This window comes from Pyrus communis, chromosome 9 (assembly GCF_963583255.1).
Source record: "Pyrus communis chromosome 9, drPyrComm1.1, whole genome shotgun sequence".
In the NCBI taxonomy this organism is placed as follows: Eukaryota; Viridiplantae; Streptophyta; class Magnoliopsida; order Rosales; family Rosaceae; genus Pyrus; species Pyrus communis.
This window is the reverse complement of record NC_084811.1, coordinates 3,404,086-3,425,035: the sequence shown is the minus strand read 5'-3', so window position 1 is coordinate 3,425,035 and position 20,950 is coordinate 3,404,086. Positions and strand designations below refer to the sequence as shown.

Here is a 20,950-nt window from a genome sequence, read left to right as displayed (position 1 = left end):
TTGAAAATATTGTTTCCTTTTGTTGACGAAAATGCCCTTCCCTCGTCCTTTCCTCTCTCCCCAACCCGCCACTGTATTGTTCGTCCCCCAAGCCTTCGTCTTTCTCAGCCGCCGCCTAGCCACCATGTCAGCCCCACACGACGCCGCAAATCCCAGTTCCCAAGATGCGCTGCAAACCCCAGGGAACTACCCCGTGCCCCTCTCCCCGCCTCTTCCCGCCATCTCAAAGCACATAGAGCTAGCGAGAGCCATGTCCGCCTCTTCCAAATCCAGCCTCTTCTCCCTCTCGAGAAACGACGTCGTCTACGAGGACGAGTGGCTCATTGTGGTCAACAAGCCTCAGGGTGTTTACTGTGAGTCCGTGTTGGAATCTGCCCCTCAGCTTCTCTGTGACTCGGCCGAGTCAGGTGAGTCAGGTTAACTCTTCCATTTCTGGTCTGCTTGTTGTTTTCAAGTGCTTTTTCTCGTTATGTTGGCTTAGAAGTGCTTTTCTCACCACTATGACGAACATGACCTTTCCTTATTTTGAAATGTGCTTCTGATGATTGCTGGTTTGAAATGTGCTTCTGATGATTGCCAGTTTGAAATATTCCAATTCTTCAATCCTAGTTAGTTTAAAATTCATGTAATCAATGGAAGTTAATTGGGATCAGGGCTTAGTTTTATTGTAGATTCTCCAAGCCAATTAGCAACAACTTCTGCTTATTCGAAAAGCCATAATCTAATTTAGGAAAAGCTTTCCGGTTCATTAGATATGGGAATACTGACTACTTGCAATGGACCGGAAATTTTGAGTTTGATTCCTGTGATCACATAGCGAGTCAGAAAACTTAAGTCAATAAGAGAAAGCCGGATTGTTAAGTGCAATGGGCCAGAAATTTTGAGTTTGATTCCTGTGATCACATAGCGAGTCGGAGAATTTGAGCCAGTAAGAGTGAGCCCGATTGTTAAGTGTAATATATGGCTCTCGTGAGTTTGATTCTATAAAATAGTGGGTCAGAACTATTAAACTCACACCAGTTCAACGACAATGTTCATAAACAAGAATCGAACTCATATAAACCACTATGGACGGTCTTAAACCCCATAATGGACAGAAAAGTGCTTCTTGGGAAAAAGTTGATTTTTGTTGCTCTTTCTTGAACACTGATTTAACTTTTGAGTTCAACTTATCAGTTGCAGAGACCCGAACAAAGCAGCCAGAGCTCCATCTTGCAAATCGACTTGATCGCGACACTAGTGGATTGATGATAATAACCAAGTCACACAAAGTAGCGGCCAAGCTTGTGAAGGCATTTACAGATCACAAAGTTTCCAAAACATACATTGCACGCTGTCTTGGTTCAGCTCCGAAATGGGAAAGAATCACCCTCAAGTCAGGTCATGGTCGGTCAAAGTTTGGCGCATGGCGAGTGTATGCTGCTTCAGACGTAGGTCGGACACTTCCAGGTGGGTCAATGGTCAGAGACATGGAAACATCGTTTGAAATTTTATCAGTAAATGGACAAGGGAGCTACGAAGAGCCATCTGAGTTTAAGAAAGATGAAGCAAATGTTGTAGTGGTTGAAGAGAAAGCTGTAATAGATGGAGACGCAAAGAAGGACGAGATTTTAGTAAGAGCCCGTCCTAGGAGTGGACGAACACATCAAATTCGCTTGCATTGCCAGTATCTTGGAATTTCCATAAGAGGGGATGTCAAGTATGAGGGTGTGTATGAGTGGAAAGGGACAACTTATGACGGCCATGAACTTCATGCGGAGAGCTTGTCTCTTGAGCACCCTGTTACTGGTCTTCCAGTAATGTTTCAGGCACCTGTACCTTCTTGGGCCAGCCAGGCGTTGCAGCACTAGTTAAGTTCAATGGTTCTGTGTTCAAAGCCTGGGTTTGAGAAGATGTCCCAATCATGGTTAGGTTTCATGCATAAAAGGAGAAATGTATGCCAACTTGATTTAATGCGAAGGGAACTGTAATTTCGAGACTTTTCCCTTTGCAAATATCTCCCGCTTCAACACGGTTACTTGCTATTGTCTGCGAAAAATGGTTTTGGGTTTGATGCCGAAGGCAAGCTTACCGAGGTCTGCAGTTGCCAGTGCAGCTTTCTCCTACCTCGCCGTTTGCTCCTTTGTTCGATCATACGTGGAGAATGGATTTGGGATTCAAATCAAAAGTCATCAACTTTTGTAAGTAACAATTTACAAGGAAAATCTGTTGTACCATTTCTTCTCAAATCTCTCTCATATGATTTGATTTTGCAATTCTGCTTCTGTTTAAGTTGTTAAACTTCTCTCCCTTGCATATATGGTACGACTCTGCCTTTTCTCTCATTGCGTAAGCTCTCACGTCCTTTTGTTTTTGTTAATGTGGGAAAACGAACCCTCGAACGTATCATAATCCTAACTCGTTACTTGACTCTCTCTAATCATTTGGGCCAACTGCAAAGACTTCTTCAATACACATTGACGTCTAATAAGCTCCCTCACAACATAGAACAACTCCTGTGCAAGACATTAGAGGGAAAACATACGCTTCCATTGACCAATCCGATAAGCTCTGATGTCCCTTTCATTTAGAATTAATCTGTGTAGTTAAAATTTTAGATTTCAGAGCAATATAGAACCATAATATGTAGAAATTTTCAATATGCCGAAAACACGGCTTAGTATACCAAGTGTCATAATATAATTGATTAAATGTTTATTCTAAGTATTGAAACTAATTGTATTATTACACTTAATGTACCTTGTTGTGTTCCCCACACACTAAAAAACATCTCTCGGTGGTGCTTTGGAAACAAACAAATTTAACTTTGAAAATACCATTTTCCAAGAAGTTTACGATCTGTCTTTTTTTTTTTTTTTTTTTCCTTTTTCAATCATTAATTCATTGAATCCTGTAGCTGAAAAATTAACCATTTTTTATGGCTATTTCCACAATAACCACATAATGGTTATGTGGTTGAGGACGAATTTTAAGCTCGTATTTCACCCAGCACGTCCTAGGTTTGATTTTTGACATTAGTGAATCACACATGGTAGCAATAAGAAGACTTGAATGCTTCTACGAGTCTTCCCGATTTCTAAAAAGATAGACTGTCGTGGTAAAACTATTAGCTAGTCCCTTAAAAATAAAAAATAAAAAATAAAATATATATATATACACACACATATACATATTACCGTTTCGACATTGTTAGCAATATTCTACTAAACAGAGGGTAGAGTGCTTATTAAGTTTCAGATTAGTCTAAATTAGTAGGCGTCAGAATGTTTTGTAGTTGAGCTACTATTCTTAATTTTAACTTGTAAGAGTGAAAGGGATCAAATGCGTGACAGACTAATCTTGGTTGCATATATAATATTCAATTTTTGTTTTAATAATTTGTAAAGCAAAGACTTTCAAGGCTCAAGTGCGGTAAACGCGTTGGTTTTGTAGAATACAATCAAGAATTCTTCTCCCACCAGCCACCATTAAATCTGTGGACGCGAATTATGTCAATTGATAAGAGTATAATATCGCTTTTTGCACTTAAGTATCGTTTTGTCGAAAACTATAGTCGCTTAATAAAATGAGACTTGATATAGACTTTTTCTAAGTTATCTTTTTGTTGTATATATAAATGTTTCTTTACTGCAATTTGAATTTATTTGGTATTCAAGTTAGCATCACAATGTGCATTAAAATCAATTGCGTGCAGATATTATAAAGCTTCCATAAAAAAATTGGTAAGTAATCCTTCTTCCTTTGGACTTTTTTTGGTACAACACCGACTGTGATTTTTCATAACTTAATTGAAATGTTTCTTCTGATATCAAATCAAATAAAGGTGCAAGTTACATTAGCATAATAAGAAGATAATATTTAACACAATATCGGAGGTCATGGCTGCTTGCTTTCCAAGATAGTACGAAATAGTGTTGATAAGTGAACGAAGGACAAACTGGACTGGACTAGACTATTCCCTAGTGCTTTTCCTTTTGGAGGTTAATTTTATTAAATTTGGAGGTGGTGTTACTACATATAAAGCCATTTAACTTTGCTATGTTAACTATGAATTACCAAAAGTAACTTCAACATTTTAAAACAAAATTCGTTTCAATCATCCTTCACCTCAAAGACTTTTGGCCTCATTTAAATGAAAAAAAATATTCAATAGAACTGTTTAATTTCTATTTAGTAAGACCGTGTCAGCTAAGTGCATAAATTTAAAATACAGAAGATTTCATACTTTTGTTTAACGTGCTCTATAAATAGAAAATCTTATGTTTTAGTAAGACAGTGATTAGCATAAATGTGAATTTTGTGATTTATATCAAGTAATTATTGAGCTGGTGCTGATTTGGCCAACTCTATCCATCAACGAGAAAAAGGTGTCCCAGGGACAGGGACAACTCTGAGCCTATGACAAAACTAATACCAAATAATCAAACCAACCAGTTGTGCCAGTCCAAGGTATATATAAGAATCTTCCCCAATTCCCACCTGCCTTTCAAACCAGCAAGCTTTATAGCTTTACAGATTCCAATCCCCATGCAGTGCAAAGATAATTTTAGAGTACACCAGATATTGAGAAACTTAACGGTTTAGATGTGCGTTCGAGAATTCAAAGAAATTTAACAAGCGGATGTGATCCAATTAAAAAACATAATACACTGTACATTGTTGTATAGTAGAAGGACTCGTGATCCAAACCCACTAGGATATCGTTTGGATTTGGATAATTAATGCAGTTGTAATATATTATTAAGATTACAAGGGGCTGCAGTTCAAACCCACCAAGCATTTTTCTTTCCTTTGCCATAAAATATCTCAGATATACCAAGAAAATTATTGAAGGAAGCAATTGTTGTGTGTGAGATTTTGGAAGATGGGTTTGCTCAGTGAGGGACTGACACAGGTTGTGATTCCTTTGGCTGCGGTTGTGGGGCTTGGTTTTGCTTTGTTGCAGTGGTTTTTGGTGTCAAGGGTGAAGGTCTCAGGTGGGCATGGTGAGCGAAATGGGTACAAGGACAAGCTCATTGGAGACGAAGAAGAGGGTGTTAACTCTCTTGATGTTACCATCAAGTGTGCTGAGATCCAGCATGCCATTTCCATTGGTGATCTCTCTCTCTCTCCTTTCTCTCTCTCTCTCTCTCTCTCTCTCTCTTTCTCTCTCTCTCTCTAATTCTTGTAGTTGTTTTACATTTTTTTTACCATTTCATACCAGTATAAGCTGCATCCTAATACAATATGTCTGTTCTTTAAGCAATAAGAATCCTCGCTGAAGGTTTCGTCGCTAAAGCATCATTTTGTTGTCAGATCACACCCAGAAAAGAATGAAAAACACAAAATATGCTTTTACTACCCTTTTAATGTGTTAGCTGAAAATTTAATCCTGTGTTTTTCATTTTGTTGTATGCTCATCACAGCCTGAAAAGAATAAAAAACTATGTTGTTGCTTCCTTTTTAATTTTCCGGCGGAAGTTTTCGTCACTAAAGCATCATTCAGTTGGTGATCTGTGATCACACCCTGAAAATAATGAAAATTTAGTACTTGGTACCTTTTTAATCTTCCTCGCGGAAGATTTCCTCGCAATAGCATCTGTTGTACGGATCACTGATCAAACTTGAAAAGAATGAGAACTATGTTGCTGCACTTCTGTGACAGTAAATTTTAAATCTAACTTTTGATTCGTATAATGTTTCTAGGGGCGACCTCTTTTCTGTTTACCCAATACAAATACCTCAGCATCTTCGTTGGCGTTTTTAGCGCCATCATCTTCCTCTTCCTTGGCTCAGTGAAGGGTTTCAGCACCAAAAGTGAACCCTGCACATATAACACAGGCAACATGTGCAAACCGGCACTAGCCAACGCCTTCTTCAGTACCGTTGCCTTCTTGCTCGGTGCTTTTACATCTGTTCTCTCTGGCTTTCTTGGGATGAAGATCGCAACGTATGCCAATGCCAGAACAACCCTAGAAGCAAGGAGGGGTGTTGGGAAGGCTTTCATCACTGCTTTTCGCTCGGGTGCTGTGATGGGGTTCCTTCTTTCTGCCAATGGACTTTTGGTGCTGTATGCGTCTATAAACCTATTTAAGCTGTATTATGGTGATGACTGGGAAGGACTGTACGAGTCAATTACTGGTTATGGACTTGGAGGTTCTTCAATGGCACTTTTTGGAAGAGTCGGGGGAGGCATATACACGAAAGCAGCTGATGTCGGTGCTGATCTTGTTGGGAAAGTCGAACGAAATATCCCCGAAGATGATCCACGAAACCCTGCTGTAATTTGCTACATCTCCCTTTTGTACTATGTTTTTCTGCCCGTTTGTTTTAGATTTCCCAAATGCAGAGCATCACATTTGGCCTATTGAGAATTAGTCGTACTTTTTTTTGTTAAACGTAGTCAGAAGTGCTTTTTAGTTGTATGAGCGCTTTTGGTTTTGTGTTTCTTTTTCAGGTTATTGCAGACAATGTGGGTGACAATGTAGGAGACATTGCCGGGATGGGATCTGATCTGTTCGGATCTTATGCTGAGTCATCTTGTGCAGCATTATTTGTTGCATCCATATCATCCTTTGGCATCGGTCATGACTACACCGCTATGTCGTATCCCTTGATCATAAGCTCAATGGGGATTGTGGTTTGTTTGATAACAACCCTTTTTGCAACCGATCTGTTTGAGATCAAGAAAGTCAGTGAGATCGAACCCTCCTTGAAGCGTCAACTCGTTATCTCAACCGTCTTAATGACTGCCGGGATCGCCGTGGTCACTTTTGTAGCTTTGCCATCAGAGTTCACTCTCTTCAGCTTTGGAACCAATAAGACTGTCAAGAACTGGTATGCCTCTTTATATCCCCAACTTCTGTTCTTCCCAAGTAATTCTTCGTTGTGACTGTTACACCATCACGGTCTTATCACTTCACTCATGTCATAACACGTATCCATTTATTGATTCATCATTAATTTGAATTACGTGCTGCAGGTACCTCTTCTTTTGTGTAGCAATTGGCTTGTGGGCTGGTCTTGTTATCGGATACACTACAGAGTATTACACTAGCAATGCTTACAGGTGATCCGATTAATTTCCTATTAGTTGTGATTAATATAACACTAGAAATATTGTTGTTCATCAAAACCCTGATGCTGATTAATATGTTTGATTTGCAGTCCGGTACAGGATGTGGCGGATTCTTGCAGGACTGGTGCTGCAACAAACGTGATTTTCGGGCTGGCTCTTGGTTACAAATCAGTCATCATTCCTGTGTTCGCCATTGCGTTTGCTATCTACGTTAGCTTTAGTTTGGCTGCCATGTATGGAATTGCTGTGGCTGCTTTGGGAATGCTCAGCACCATCTCCACAGGTCTTGCAATTGATGCTTACGGCCCAATAAGTGACAATGCTGGTGGGATTGCAGAGATGGCCGGGATGAGCCACGAGATACGCGAAAGAACAGATGCTTTAGATGCTGCTGGAAACACAACTGCTGCTATTGGCAAGGTAAAACAAAACTAGGCGCATTGTCGGATCCTGAAAAGGAAAATTTACTTTCTCAAGACGCATTCTGAAAGTATGGTGATTTGTATCCCTTATTTCGATTTAGACATGTTTTCTTGTATGTCTCAGGGTTTTGCTATTGGATCGGCTGCTCTTGTTTCTCTTGCTTTGTTCGGTGCCTATGTCAGCAGAGCCGGAATAGAGACTGTTGATGTGTTGACACCAAAAGTCTTCATTGGCCTGCTTGTGGGAGCTATGCTTCCATACTGGTTTTCTGCCATGACAATGAAGAGCGTGGGAAGTGCAGCGCTTAAAATGGTCGAAGAGGTTCGCAGGCAATTCAACACGATTCCAGGGCTCATGGAAGGAACAGCAAAGCCAGATTACGCAACGTGCGTCAAGATTTCCACAGATGCTTCCCTCAAGGAAATGATCCCGCCAGGCGCTTTGGTCATGCTTACACCACTCATTGCCGGCACCTTCTTTGGAGTTGAAACTCTTGCCGGGATTCTTGCTGGTTCACTTGTTTCCGGTGTGCAGGTAAAGTAAACCTTTCTCGTGCTGCAGATTTTGAATTTCTCACATCCTTCAGTTGGATTTACCGGCATTTGCTAAGACACGTCTCCCTTTGTTTGCCTCCACAGATTGCCATTTCTGCTTCCAACACTGGAGGGGCATGGGATAATGCAAAGAAATACATAGAGGTAAGCACGCTTTTGCGCTCGATTGAGCTTCAGTTGTTAGAATGCAAGCATCCAACCCAAAACCAATCGTGCACATTCTAATAACCCGCTATGATATACCTGCAGGCCGGCGCTTCAGAACATGCTAAGTCACTAGGTCCCAAGGGTTCGGAGCCCCACAAGGCGGCCGTCATAGGCGATACGATCGGAGATCCGCTCAAGGACACTTCAGGTCCTTCGCTCAATATTCTGATCAAGCTCATGGCTGTTGAGTCCTTGGTGTTTGCTCCGTTCTTTGCAGCCCATGGAGGCCTCCTCTTCAAATGGCTTTGAAAATGGAGTTGCAAATCAAGTTAACCGCGGTATATGTGTTAATAAAGATGGAGCTTTTCACTTTAATTCCCAATTTTACTAGAACTATGTATGTGCATGTTACTCTATGTTGCATATCAATATATATATGTATCCACAATCATATTTGTCAAAAAAATTTCTTTTGTCAAAATAATATTTTAACTTCTTTAGTGTATACGAGAAAGGTTGCTCTTTTGTGATTGAAAGATCACAGTTCGAATCATGAAAACAGTCTCATTGCAAAGCAAGGGTGAAGCTACGTACAAAATACGTCACCCCTCCTGGTATGCGACCTTCGCAAAGCAGAGAGCCTTGTTGGCTTGGGTCGCCCTTTTAACATTATCAGGTTTTGACTTTGAGTGTTGAGAGGAGAGAAAATTAGCTACATTTTGAGTGTCATGGTGGTGATATTCGACCTTTTCATGTGTTATAAAATGTTTTGGTTTTTTAACGTAACGATCTAATTAGTGTTAATTAAGGTTGATGGACCAAGAAGTAACTTCCATACAAAGGCTAAATTTTTTATTAACTAGGAATCAAAACTAATGATCACCTTTTTCAACGTTGAAAAGAGAGATAACACAACCATTTGCCGACTTCTTTCAACCGTGAAAAGGAGAAGTAATACGACCAACTGGCAACCTCTTTCAACATTGAAAAAAGAAATAACACGAACAACGTTAATTTTTGGCCGAAAACGTCAGTTAGGTTACTTGAAAACAATAGTAGATCAATTCAAAGGCAATAACCATGATAAGCACAAATGCAAATCATGTAAGAAGGCGAACTCTCTGACCATTTCATATGATTAAAGTTAAACGAGCCTTGAGTGACTTCCAATCCAAGCATCCAAGGAATTGCACAGCAGAACACAATGAGTGCCGTCCCACTATGAAAATTCATACATTTAAGCCTACAACAAGTTTGTCTTATGGTATGGAGTTATGTGCCTTTTTCTATGTTTTTGTCCTTAGCAAGGTCACAATCCCACTTATTTTAGTATATATCCATATGGGAAAGCTTTCATTTTTAAATCAAAAGCAACAAGTTCATTAGATAAACCTTCAAGCCTAAAGTGGGTAAACTACGAAAGCAATCATAGGTTAGTCGTTAAGGGCATTCACTTTTACATTTGATCCTTCGAGCTTGAATTTTTCACAATCCTAATACTATTTATGTAAAAGAAAAAGTAAATTATAGCAAACAAAAAACGCACAAACAATTAAACAGTAAACATCATTAGAACTTAGGTATTACAGTAGTCAAGTTCGAACAATCCATATGTTGAGCTTTTCTTTTCTTTTTTTTTTCTTTTTTTTTTTGGTGAAAAGAGTTTCTTATCTTTTTCATGAGGATGGAGCTATAAAAAGAAGCTACTTACTTTTTCCTCAATTTATTGAAATTAGATTGTTGTAATTAGTGTGTTTATTTAGGAAATGTGAGTATATAAACTTAATATAGAATTCCTACGAGGGTTTGGGTTTTGTGTTACTTTTAGGCAAGAAAGTTCATCATGAAATAAAGATACAAGACAAGGGGTGAACAGTGAACACATAGTTTTCATACACCTAAGCTTTTCCTTTTCTTTTGGGGGTGTGATATCCACACATCTCATTTTACTTCTCACATACCTCTTGATAATTTCTGTCCGTTGATCTTCTTCAATTCATCCGATCCGACGGCCGAAAATTAAAAAAGTGTATAAGAAGTAAAATGGGGTGTGTGGATATCACGTTCCTTTCTTTATCGCCCCTCTCTCACCCAATCTCAAAGTTAGCTTTACAACAAATCATCCATTTATTTTTCTTTATATTTCATAATAATTTTTCTTTTTGATAGTTGTTTACACTAGCTTATTTGAATATCAATCGTATTTAAGATCCGTTGATTTTTACAAATTTTACAATCAACTAACTAAAAAAATTTTCCTTTAAGAAACAATCTAACATTTCAAACTGCAAATCGTGACTATATTAATTCATATTCTAACACAATAACTAGGAGAAATGTTACATCCAAATACAAAGTCAATGAATTCTGATCCAGTCTTGAATATTCCAGTGTGGAAACGTAAGACTTTGATATTGTCAAATTACGATGTTGTACGATATTACTAAAATTCGATAGTCCAAAGACATTGTCAAACAATACAAAAGTTTAATCATAATTTGTGATTTGTTTACCCCAATCCTAGTCTCCTATAAGTATTATAAGTATTAAGATGTTTTTAGATGAGAGATTTTTCAGCGTGTTGGGACATGGCTTGGTACATTAAGGGTCTGTTTGCTAAGCCGATTGAGATAGGTTGTGACCAATTAAAATAGAGTTTGTAGTGTCAAAATGTGATATTGACAGGACTGAACATGATAGGTGATGAATTCAAATAGTGTGTGTTATCTAACCAATCTTATACACGCGTTACAAGTCCTGTTTACAAACCTAATTAATCTTTGCCAATCCAATCTTATCCCTAAAGTTCAATCTCATTCAGCCCACCAAATGAGTCTTAAGTTTCATAACACAAGTGATTGGATATATAAAAAAAATAAAATTTCTAACCACTCGTATTATAACACTTAATGTACAGTATCGTGTTTGTGGCACATTAAAAATTTCTTTTTTTAGTGGGCCAAATTCCAGACCTTTTACAAAGTTACCAAACTAAGGCATTTCCGTAAACTCCCAATTCCTCCAACCTACGTGGCGCACCCAATTGCTGCAGCGCAAGATTCAGTGAGGGACCAATAAGATCCCGCCACCTCAGGCCAATGACAAGACGAAACCACGTGACGAGTTTCTATTGGTCGCGTCTTCCAGCGAGGACTCTTACCCCAAGATAAAAACCACTGCTGTGAAAACCGATTATATATAACAGCCCTGCAGGGATCGAGCTTCCTCATCAGTCTCTGTAGCTGCAGATTCTCTCAGCGATGGCGTTTAGGGTTCGAAACAACTCGAGCTTGCTGTCCCTGGTCCTTCTCTCTCTCCTCGCCATAGCCTCCGCCAAGGTTTTCTTCGAAGAACGCTTCGAAGGTATACATACATCTCTCTCAATGTTTCTCACTCTGTATCTATAGGTGTACGGATTATTTGATGTCGTCGGTTTTTGGTTGCATTTTCTATTGATTAGAGTTTTAGAGGTTTTGTGTGCGGTAATTGAGTTGAATCAGATGTCATTTCTGGAGGATCGGTGTTGGTTATGAGTCTGCTACTCGATCTGATTGTGTTCGTGGTTAATGTTTTATGAATACTGTTAGTGTGAGTTTAATTGACGGTTTTCAATTGGATCTGCTAGAAATTTGATTGAAGTTTGAATTTTCAACTTGATTTGTGGTTTCGGTTATGTTTTCGAATCGAAATCTTTGGGTATTGATGTATCTGTGTGTGTATATGATAAATGTGATCAGTGAAGTGTTTGTAAATTAAAAAAAAAAAAGGGTTTAGGGCGATGTTAAAATTGATAAATGGTATTGAATGGAAAAAAAATCAATAATTGTAAGGTTTCCAGTCCAATTTCAGTTCAAAGATGTTGCATTCGCTGTTATCAATCTGTAGTGTCACAGGTTGTTAAGCTCGTATATGATTTTGAACAGAATTAAAGCTAAATCTCATCCGTTCCGTTAAATTGATATTCTATTGTTGTTCTCTATCCATTGGTTGGCTCGAGACTCGTTTCTTTCTGCTGTTGAACTTGTCAATTATTAGTGATGTTGCAATCTTGACAGAGTTTGATTGGTAGGAGCTCGAAAAGGCATAGATTTTGCCTGATACAGTAGTAGTCAAAGTGGGGCAGGCTTAGAATGTCAAATGGTATCATGTGTAGGTCAAGTAGTATTAAAAGGGTCTTTAAAAAGTGAAGAAGCTTACTTCTCTTGTACATTTAACATGTTTACTTCTCTGGTTCTTTACTTTTTACTGTTTCCAGTGATCTTTTTTGCTGTTCTATTGTCCTGATTCTTTTTTCTCTTGTTTCTTGTGCTATTTCTCAAATACTAAAAGACGGATGGGACAAACGTTGGGTTAAATCTGACTGGAAGAGAGATGAGAGCCTTGCCGGAGAATGGAACTACACCTCTGGCAAATGGAATGGAGATGCTAATGACAAAGGTATCTGTTCATAACCAATTCTGTCTCTTGTATTAATGTTATCTGCAGATTTTTTACTGTGTTCATTGCTTTATTTTTTATATTGTGAAGATCGTCCTGATGACCAGTTTCGATGACTTTAACATCTTGGTACAGGTATCCAAACAAGTGAGGATTATAGGTTTTATGCCATTTCAGCTGAGTTCCCTGAATTCAGCAACAAGGACAAGACCCTAGTGTTCCAATTTTCCGTGAAACATGAGCAGAAGCTTGACTGTGGTGGTGGCTACATCAAGTTACTCAGCGGCGATGTTGATCAGAAGAAATTTGGCGGTGATACCTCATACAGGCAAGTGATATCCCCATTTGATCTGACTGTTTCGTTATCTTTGCATCAATCTGTTTACCTCATTTAATAATTTCTGACATGGTATATAAACTGTTATGGTTTGCAGTATCATGTTTGGGCCAGATATCTGTGGATACAGCACCAAGAAAGTTCACGCAATTCTTAACTACAATAACACAAATAACTTGATCAAGAAGGACGTCCCTTGTGAGACTGATCAGCTTACTCATGTTTATACCTTTGTCCTCCGCCCAGATGCTACCTACAGCATCCTTATTGACAATGTAGAGAAACAAACTGGCAGCCTCTACAGTGATTGGGATCTCCTGCCTCCAAAGAAAATAAAGGATCCCGAGGCCAAGAAAGTATGTACCTATAATTGAACTCTTGAGATATCAGTAAACTATTCATAACTGAAGTGGTGATTAACTAACTGTCTAATATCGACAGCCTGAAGATTGGGATGACAAAGAATACATTCCTGACCCTGAAGATACTAAGCCAGAGGTAGTCACGCATTTTATATACAAATCATCTACGCTTATTCTTTTTAACTAAATATACAAGCATGCTGACTTTCATTGTCTGTTTGTAGGGTTATGATGACATTCCCAAGGAGATAGTAGATCCCGAAGCCAAGAAGGTAATGATTTGACTTGGGTTTCCAAAATACTACACATGCACGGAAGAGTATTTTTGTTGCTCATTAACGTGATTTGGTGTTTCAGCCGGAAGATTGGGATGATGAGGAAGATGGTGAATGGACTGCCCCAACCATTCCCAACCCCGAATACAAGGGTGAATGGAAGCCAAAGGTTTGTGGAATTCAGGTTTGAATAATATCTTGAAACGTAACTTTTAAGTTCTCTGTCCTAATTTTTCTCCGCCACTATGCAGAAAATCAAGAACCCCAACTTCAAGGGAAAGTGGAAGACACCACTCATTGACAACCCAGAGTTCAAGGATGACCCTGAGCTGTATGTTTACCCCAACTTGAAGTATGTCGGAATTGAATTGTGGCAGGTAATATTGTCTGTTACCTTTCCTCCTGTTTTCTATTTTTGTTCCCTCAGTAATCAAAGTCTGATAAGCAAGATGTGGAATGTCCCAGGTGAAATCTGGAACCCTGTTTGACAATATCTTGATCGCTGATGACCCGGAGTATGCAAAGCAGTTGGCTGAGGAAACATGGGGAAAACAAAAGGATGTATGTCATCTAGCATACCTTTTTCCGTAGCGCTTTCTAACAGTATTCCTTTAACATGTCTGATTTGAGTTTCGTGCAATTTCAGGCTGAGAAGGCAGCATTCGAGGAAGCAGAGAAGAAGCAGGAGGAGGTACTCGAATGTTTATTCACACAGTCCAAATTATTTTCGCTATTAGTAATCGTGTGTTTTTCATTCTTATTAACTTGTTACCTTAATCCTTTTGCCAGGAAGCAAAAGACCCAGTAGATTCTGATGTAAGCATACAAAACTTACACCTGAGAGTTTATTAGCTGTCATCTTTTTCTGCGGTCCCTAACCGCTTCTCTGTGTTTTTCAGGCCGAGGAAGAAGATGATGCTGACGCCGATGATGCGGAAGATGACTCTGACGCCGAATCTAAACCAGACTCAACTGAAGAGAGCGCCGAGGAGGCTGAGAAACACGTAGGTTTTCTTCCTTTTTGCGATTTACCAACTATACGACTAGTCTGTTTACTGATTGGTGCGCCTTGTGTTTTCAGGACGAACTGTAGGAAGGGAAGCACCGAAAAGTTCTAGAGAAAAGCTTCGGCGTCAAGTGCTCCATTTTTTCCTTCGTTATTTTTTAGCGGTAGAACTGTTAAGAGGAAAGAGATACTGCTAAATGTTGAATGTTGCTTATTTCTTAATCTCTCATTTAGCTGTTTGATCCATGTGAGCAAAAACGATGAGATGTGTTTTTGTCTTTTTCATAATCACATGAGATTAGTTTAAACTGAGTAGTCCTCTTTGAATTTTTCTGTTGAATCAATATTTTCCTTGTTTATATTTTGCCTTGAATGCTAAAATGGTCCCTGCGGTTTACACGGCTAAGAAAATGCTCATTGAATTTCCAAATTAGATTGGTTGTCAAGTTTACGCTCTCTTGGTTGTTCATTTTGTTTTTAGTTTTTCTAATATAAGAGTGAAATTAGATGAAACGATTCATTGTCTCGAATTTAGATTGATAATGGGCGGAGTCGTCGAGTTGGGAGAGAGGAGGACTGAGGTGAGGTCGAGAGAGAGACAGAGTTGAATTTAATTGAGCGGTTTAGATTAAATCTCAACCAATCAGGCTACTATAATAATTTATAATCTTATATGTTATGAATTTAAAATTTAAATTGTAAAATCATAAAATTCGGTTCGATATTACTGATCTGTGATCCCGACGCCTTTACCAAACTTTCAAGAATTTTTCGATTTCGGTTATTAAATGATTAGATAATTTTTTTGGGTCGGATTCCCTTTTTTTCCTTTGTTTTTTATAGCCCTGATTTATGCATGGATCAAACGTTGATGACGTCCAAGACCAAATTTTGGTGTGGAAAGAACCATTTTATTAAAAATTGGGCATTCAAAAAAAAATGGTGAGCTCTAAATAGAACGTAGTATTACGGTTTAATAGTATTTATTTTTAATACCTTCAGTTTTACTCGTTAAAAACGAATATAAACAACATTATTACTACCCCACCTCTCGTATTAAAAAAAAAAAAAAAAAAAAAAATAGAACGATCATTTCCAAAATTGATCACCAACCGCATTATAATCCCCAATTCCCAATTAACCTAAACGCTGCAAAACCAATCATCCATCTTCTTTGTTTTTCTCACCATGCCAGATAAGCCGCGAGTGCACAAGTATGCCATATGGGCCGTCCCACCGGATGATGTGTCGGAGAGGATCAAGAAGGTGATGGACGGTCTTCGCGAAGAATTTGGTGGGCCGGAGATCCGACCCCACATTCCGATTACGGTGTCGATCCACTCGGATCACGAGTCCATCGTGAAGAAGTTCAGAGAGAAATGCACGGGAGTCAGTTACGATTGTAAAATTGAGCGCGTGAATACCAGTCCATGTGCATTCTATTACCAGTGCGTTTACCTCTTCATCGATCCCGAGGTTTCATTCTATTCGTTTATTTTCACTCAAATCTTATCAATCTTTTCTTTTATTTTTTTTATTTTATTATATATAATCGGTGTTTAAAGTATCTACCAAATTGTCAATATTTCCGTTCAAATGTTCGAAAAATTAAACATGAATATTGGAAAGAAGATGAAATAAAAACTTCACCCTCTACAGATATAGAAAAATTAATAAATATCGATGATGTTTAACGATTTACTACATAAATTTTGTCATAACCTATTGCAGATTTCGAACTTTTGAATTTTTTTTTTTTGAGAAATTTTCTCTAATTTTGACTAAATCTGAATAAGTTGATATACCCACTTCATTGCAAATCGATGGCAATATATTCATCGATATTTTCATAAATTTGCATATCGGTATTTTAAATATTGTTACAGTTGATATTCTATATTAAATTTATCTATATTATGAAAAAGATAGATTCGAACTTAACTACAAATGAGCACACTTGTTGTATCCAGTTTTGTTAAGAACAATTATCTCTTTTAGTTTGAGAGTTATTAGTTATGTGATTGTAGTCGATTAATTTCTCAGGTAATTCATATGAAGAACGTGGCTGGGAAATTTGGACGCTTGGGTAAGATCAATTTGCCTTCCCATACAAATTATTGATTCAAAATTAATAAAAACTTCATGCAGAATTTCTACAAGTTTTGTTCTATATCACATGAATGTTTGTTGTGAGAGAGATGATAATGTATACACTCGTTAAATGTGGGTTTTTCTTGAGAAGTGCTCAACTAGTTATCATGAATCGAAATGTTCTCTTGGTCATTAAGGGAGCAAGCAACAAAAATGTTACTTTTATTATATTTTTCATACTGTATATATCCTATTTTTTAATAGAAATATAATTCATATGTGTTGGCGGATCCTATCTCTATTAGAGAAATAATAGAAATGTGGTATGAAAATTTTAATAGGTGTAACATTATTCAATAGAAGATGTATGGTCATTCACTTTTAATTTTGATATAAAGGACGGAAAATAAGGGTTTGTCTAAAGATATATTCCCTAGGGTTTTGTAGATTGCCATTTCATTGACTGCAAGTTTTGTTAGGTGCTGAGCACTAATTAATTGAGAATTGAAAGGGGAATTGTTATTGGCACTTCTATATAATTTAGGAGAGATGGAGAGTTTCGAACTTGAGATGCATGAGTGGAAACCAAAATTCTATTCATTAAGATATTAGACCGCTTGCATATTTTTATTGCTTTATAACTAATGATTATTCCATTGGGTTGCAATTAATTGTATCAATGCAGGTCCTATGCCACATTTGAGCCTCCTCTATGGGCATCTGACCGACGAAGAGAAGCAAAAGGCTAAAGAAAAAGTTCTTGCTCTTGATGGTGGCATCGTTGGTCTCCGTTTCACGATGAGACACCTCGTTTTGTACAAATGTAACGACGATATGACTCAACAGACTTGGGAGAAGGTTGCTGAAGTTTTTGGGTAACTATTGTAGCTTGTGTCAAGACCACCTCCGGCCATGTCTTCTCTCTTGCTGAGCTTGTCCCGCACACAGAAGTCTCTGTAAGTTTCGGAACTTTCGTTGAGTGATATGAACTCCTTCTGGATTATACGCTGTATAATCAACTGTTCAGAATCGCGGGTTTTAAAGATTAGCAGAGCTCTATATCGTTTTATAACTATGTTCTTGTTCTTTTAATACAAGCGATAAGTTGTCATCGTTGCGTACTTTCTTGTAGCTGTCCGCAACCCTTTCTTCAACCCGCACTCTCGTCTTGCAATCCACCGGCTTTCCGTCGACGCGAAAAACTCCCTTATTGTTGTTACAAACTACCCAATTTCCAACAACTTTGGCAACAGTTGCAGTCTCATCTCTCACTGGGATGGAGATTCGAGCATGGCCTTGGAAAGAAGCATAAATTGATACACAATGACAATGTGTAATCGGATTAAGCATGAATTGAAGCCAGTGCAACTATATACATGATATCAATGGACCGTTGCAAGTTAAAAGTGATGCGACACGTTTAAAACACTCGTCGTACTTGATATCCGTAAGCCATGCTTAATTTAGGAATGAGATCAACTCTGGATTTATGTGTCTAAAGCTTGCAAACCGAGAGATTCAGACTACTCAGGGGAGACAGAAAGAGATATGGGCCAAGTTTTTGGGTTTTTGTGAAGTGACTCAATGATATAGGCTATTAGAAGCGATGAGATGGAAATTGAGTGGTCCAAATCTCTTGATTCTTTGGTCACAAAGATCCGGAGTGAATCTCAAGTTCTTAGAGATCTCGTAAAGTTGACTTTCTTTCAAGGTCAAAAGCTTGAAGAAGCTTCTCAAAAGTTGACAATATTTTAGATTTTCGTTTTTTCTTATTTCGTTCACGAATGGATTTTAGCTCCTTCCTATTCTGGTTTTCTGGTAACTATATCATGTTCTAAATTACTTTAATCTAAAAGAAGGAACATTAAATTTGGATGAAAAGGCAGAGCGCACATTACTGTTCTAAAAACTGATATAATGTGTGCAAAATATCGAACTTGAATGAAAAAGGTAGCACACACATTAATGTTCTAAAAACTGATATGACTCGTGTGTCAAAGGGCGATGAGCATAATACTTTGGAAAACTGGTCTAATTCATGTGTACAAAAAGGCGGCAAGTGCTATTTCACCTCTTTATACTAAAAAACTAATCATAAATCACGTGTATAAAAAGATCGCGAGTGCAATACCTCAAAAATTGATCTAATTCACTTGTGTGTGAAAAGACGACAAATACAAAATATCTTGAAAAAGCTAAAAGTGGCGAACATAATACCCAAGAAAACTTATCTAAGCCACGTAGAAACACTCTTAGTACTTAATATTCTTAAACCATGCTTAATTCAGGAATGAGATAAACTCTAGATCAAGCTCACAGACTAAGAGAATTGAACCACTCAAGAGAGAGAGAGATCTGAGTCATTTAAGTTTTTAGATTTTTGTGAAGCGGACTAGTAGAATGAGTTATTAAAGACAATAAGATTGAAATTAAGTGGTTCAAATCTCTTGATCCAAGACTCCAGACACAGAGATACAGAGTGAAACTCAATTTCTTAATTTATAGGGATCCCGTAAAGTTGACTTTCTTTCATGATCAAAGGCTTGAAGAAGCTTCTCAAAAGTTGACAATAATTTAGATTTTTTTTTTTTTTTTTTTTTGTTCACAATTGAATTTAGCTTTTTCCTATCATAGTTTTCTGGTAATTATACTATGTTCCAAATTACTTTAATCTACGAGAAGAAACATTGAATTTGTTTAAAAAGGCAACGCGCACATTAATACTCTAAAAACTGATGGTGTGTGCAAAACTTCAAATTATATATACATGCGTAATTTTCTTAACAATGCATTCAAAGAGAAGCTTCGACCGCACCCAAAGCTTAAACAGTCAAATACAAACGCTTGTTTCTCTTCACCAGGATGCACCATTTCCCGAACACAATTATTCACTTTTGCTCCCGGCACTTGTTTTTGGCTTCTTGACAATCAAGACGGGACACTTGACATTCTGTGCACAGTGATTGCTCACACTCCCAAGGAAAGCCCTGCAAATTCCCAATTATTCTAATTACTTCCACATTAATTTCATGATTTTTGTTTTTATTTTTTTTGTTTTGTAAACCAGTTATACCGCCTCCGCCATGTGTAAAGGCTCGTCGCGTTACTGTCCGTCCAAGACACAAACATTCAATCTTAAACGGGTACATTTTTTTTTGACCCGAATAAAAAGATTTTGAATTTGTGTCCTGGACGTATGAATAACGCGGCACATAGACTCTGTTTAATATCTCTGATCTTCATATTGTTGGAAGAGGATTCTCTTTCGAATTTATTTTATGGGATCCTAAAAATCTCTACATTCTAACTATTTATTTAAATAAAAAAAATCAAATAATATTTTAACACAAAATATACGATGAATCTCTAAAATGATATAATCTTTAGGATGTCCATAATTTGAATGAATCCAATTCCCATATTGTCAATATAAATTGGGACCTACCTTTTGATGCCGCCGTAACCGTGGCTTCCCACGACCAACACGTCAGCACGAAGCTGCTCTGCCATCTGGCAAATGACATCCCTCGGATCTCCGTCCTCTACTTTCGTCTCCACCTTAACCTGGACCAGGGGCAAAAACGTCACATGAAAAATCACAAAAAACCAAATGACGATTTTACCCTCACAAAATCAATATTCTGACACTTACATCCTGGTGGAGGTCCCTGCACGTCTTCTTGGCCTTCTCCATTACGCAGTCCGCCACATCAGCAGCGTACTTCTCCATCGCCGCCCAAGTCTCAGACGAAAACAAATACCCTGTTTCACAAGCAAATTACAAAAAAACCACTGAATCTTCTTTCCCAAAATATCCTCAATGTTGAGACAAAATACCGGATGGATCCTCGCTCCTCCTACCTGTGCCGTCCAGAGCGGTGAACACTGCTCGCGGGGGCTTGGCGTAGAGTAGGATAAGGGTATCTTTGGAATTTTGCGCGACAATGTTCTTCAGGCACCACGACAGCGCATGCATGCTCTCCTCGCCTTCGTCGACGGCCACGAGGATCCTCCTTTCGCTTTCTGCCACGTCAGTCATGATTAATCGATCGGACGGTTGAAATTCGAAAACAGCTTGCGAGATTTTCTGAAGTGGTTTTTGAAGGGAGCTCGGTTGATGGAACAAGGGAAGGTGCAGTGGGTATATGTAATAAAAAGATGGGTGGGAAATTGCTGTGGGCGGTTTGTGGGTTTGGGCTTTTGTGGGGTTCGTGGTTTTCTGAGACGGTGGGCCTGTTTAGGGTTTTGAAGATTTATCTGG

At 38.2% G+C, this 20,950-nt stretch overlaps 5 protein-coding genes across 7 annotated transcripts; 4 read left to right on the top strand and 1 right to left on the bottom strand.

The window, feature by feature from the left end:
• Positions 1 to 16: 16 nt before the first annotated feature.
• LOC137745584 (RNA pseudouridine synthase 1-like) lies at positions 17 to 2,389 on the top strand. 2 transcript variants are annotated; one of them, XM_068485557.1, is made up of 2 exons: positions 17 to 416; positions 1,177 to 2,389. In XM_068485557.1, the coding sequence occupies exons 1-2, from the start codon at positions 32 to 34 to the stop codon at positions 1,848 to 1,850; spliced, it is 1,059 nt and encodes a 352-aa protein (XP_068341658.1). In that variant the 5' UTR covers positions 17 to 31; the 3' UTR covers positions 1,851 to 2,389. The 2 variants fall into 2 exon arrangements, with proteins under 2 accessions (XP_068341658.1, XP_068341659.1); XM_068485558.1 differs by having other exon boundaries at positions 17 to 407; positions 1,177 to 2,387.
• A 2,209-nt stretch (positions 2,390 to 4,598) lies between these two features.
• On the top strand, positions 4,599 to 8,686 carry LOC137745582 (pyrophosphate-energized vacuolar membrane proton pump 1-like). The gene is made up of 8 exons (XM_068485555.1): positions 4,599 to 5,093; positions 5,686 to 6,260; positions 6,437 to 6,816; positions 6,962 to 7,048; positions 7,147 to 7,477; positions 7,604 to 8,014; positions 8,119 to 8,178; positions 8,284 to 8,686. Exons 1-8 carry the CDS (start codon positions 4,865 to 4,867, stop codon positions 8,488 to 8,490), a joined length of 2,280 nt encoding a protein of 759 aa, XP_068341656.1. The 5' UTR covers positions 4,599 to 4,864; the 3' UTR covers positions 8,491 to 8,686.
• Positions 8,687 to 11,399: 2,713 nt separating this feature from the next.
• LOC137744918 (calreticulin) lies at positions 11,400 to 14,910 on the top strand. The gene is made up of 13 exons (XM_068484734.1): positions 11,400 to 11,544; positions 12,511 to 12,618; positions 12,754 to 12,946; positions 13,053 to 13,311; positions 13,397 to 13,453; positions 13,542 to 13,589; positions 13,675 to 13,761; positions 13,844 to 13,969; positions 14,058 to 14,153; positions 14,239 to 14,283; positions 14,382 to 14,408; positions 14,492 to 14,596; positions 14,674 to 14,910. Exons 1-13 carry the CDS (start codon positions 11,442 to 11,444, stop codon positions 14,683 to 14,685), a joined length of 1,266 nt encoding a protein of 421 aa, XP_068340835.1. The 5' UTR covers positions 11,400 to 11,441; the 3' UTR covers positions 14,686 to 14,910.
• Positions 14,911 to 15,716: 806 nt separating this feature from the next.
• LOC137746309 (cyclic phosphodiesterase-like) lies at positions 15,717 to 17,784 on the top strand. The gene is made up of 3 exons (XM_068486386.1): positions 15,717 to 16,074; positions 16,642 to 16,684; positions 17,375 to 17,784. The coding sequence occupies exons 1-3, from the start codon at positions 15,787 to 15,789 to the stop codon at positions 17,566 to 17,568; spliced, it is 525 nt and encodes a 174-aa protein (XP_068342487.1). The 5' UTR covers positions 15,717 to 15,786; the 3' UTR covers positions 17,569 to 17,784.
• Positions 17,785 to 19,430: 1,646 nt separating this feature from the next.
• LOC137745700 (uncharacterized) lies at positions 19,431 to 20,820 on the bottom strand. Of its 2 annotated transcripts, none has more exons than XM_068485695.1 (4): positions 20,527 to 20,820; positions 20,342 to 20,451; positions 20,135 to 20,253; positions 19,431 to 19,676 (listed from the first exon to the last, which is right to left on the bottom strand). In XM_068485695.1, the coding sequence occupies exons 1-4, from the start codon at positions 20,726 to 20,728 to the stop codon at positions 19,574 to 19,576; spliced, it is 534 nt and encodes a 177-aa protein (XP_068341796.1). In that variant the 5' UTR covers positions 20,729 to 20,820; the 3' UTR covers positions 19,431 to 19,573. The 2 variants fall into 2 exon arrangements, with proteins under 2 accessions (XP_068341796.1, XP_068341797.1); XM_068485696.1 differs by having other exon boundaries at positions 20,551 to 20,820.
• Positions 20,821 to 20,950: the final 130 nt, after the last annotated feature.

Coding starts and splice junctions, on each gene's coding strand:
- LOC137745584 (XM_068485557.1), top strand. CDS start 32: ATGCCCTTCCCTCGTCCTTTCCTCTCTCCCCAACCCGCCACTGTATTG. Junction 417..1,176: donor GGCCGAGTCAGGTGAGTCAG/GTTAACTCTTCC, acceptor TCAACTTATCAG/TTGCAGAGACCCGAACAAAG.
- LOC137745582 (XM_068485555.1), top strand. CDS start 4,865: ATGGGTTTGCTCAGTGAGGGACTGACACAGGTTGTGATTCCTTTGGCT. Junction 6,261..6,436: donor ATGATCCACGAAACCCTGCT/GTAATTTGCTAC, acceptor TTTCTTTTTCAG/GTTATTGCAGACAATGTGGG. Junction 8,015..8,118: donor CACTTGTTTCCGGTGTGCAG/GTAAAGTAAACC, acceptor TTGCCTCCACAG/ATTGCCATTTCTGCTTCCAA.
- LOC137744918 (XM_068484734.1), top strand. CDS start 11,442: ATGGCGTTTAGGGTTCGAAACAACTCGAGCTTGCTGTCCCTGGTCCTT. Junction 13,970..14,057: donor TCGGAATTGAATTGTGGCAG/GTAATATTGTCT, acceptor GGAATGTCCCAG/GTGAAATCTGGAACCCTGTT. Junction 14,154..14,238: donor CATGGGGAAAACAAAAGGAT/GTATGTCATCTA, acceptor GTGCAATTTCAG/GCTGAGAAGGCAGCATTCGA.
- LOC137746309 (XM_068486386.1), top strand. CDS start 15,787: ATGCCAGATAAGCCGCGAGTGCACAAGTATGCCATATGGGCCGTCCCA. Junction 16,075..16,641: donor ACCTCTTCATCGATCCCGAG/GTTTCATTCTAT, acceptor TTAATTTCTCAG/GTAATTCATATGAAGAACGT. Junction 16,685..17,374: donor TGGGAAATTTGGACGCTTGG/GTAAGATCAATT, acceptor GTATCAATGCAG/GTCCTATGCCACATTTGAGC.
- LOC137745700 (XM_068485695.1), bottom strand. CDS start 20,728: ATGACTGACGTGGCAGAAAGCGAAAGGAGGATCCTCGTGGCCGTCGAC. Junction 20,254..20,341: donor GCAGGGACCTCCACCAGGAT/GTAAGTGTCAGA, acceptor CCCCTGGTCCAG/GTTAAGGTGGAGACGAAAGT. Junction 19,677..20,134: donor GGTTACGGCGGCATCAAAAG/GTAGGTCCCAAT, acceptor GGGAATTTGCAG/GGCTTTCCTTGGGAGTGTGA.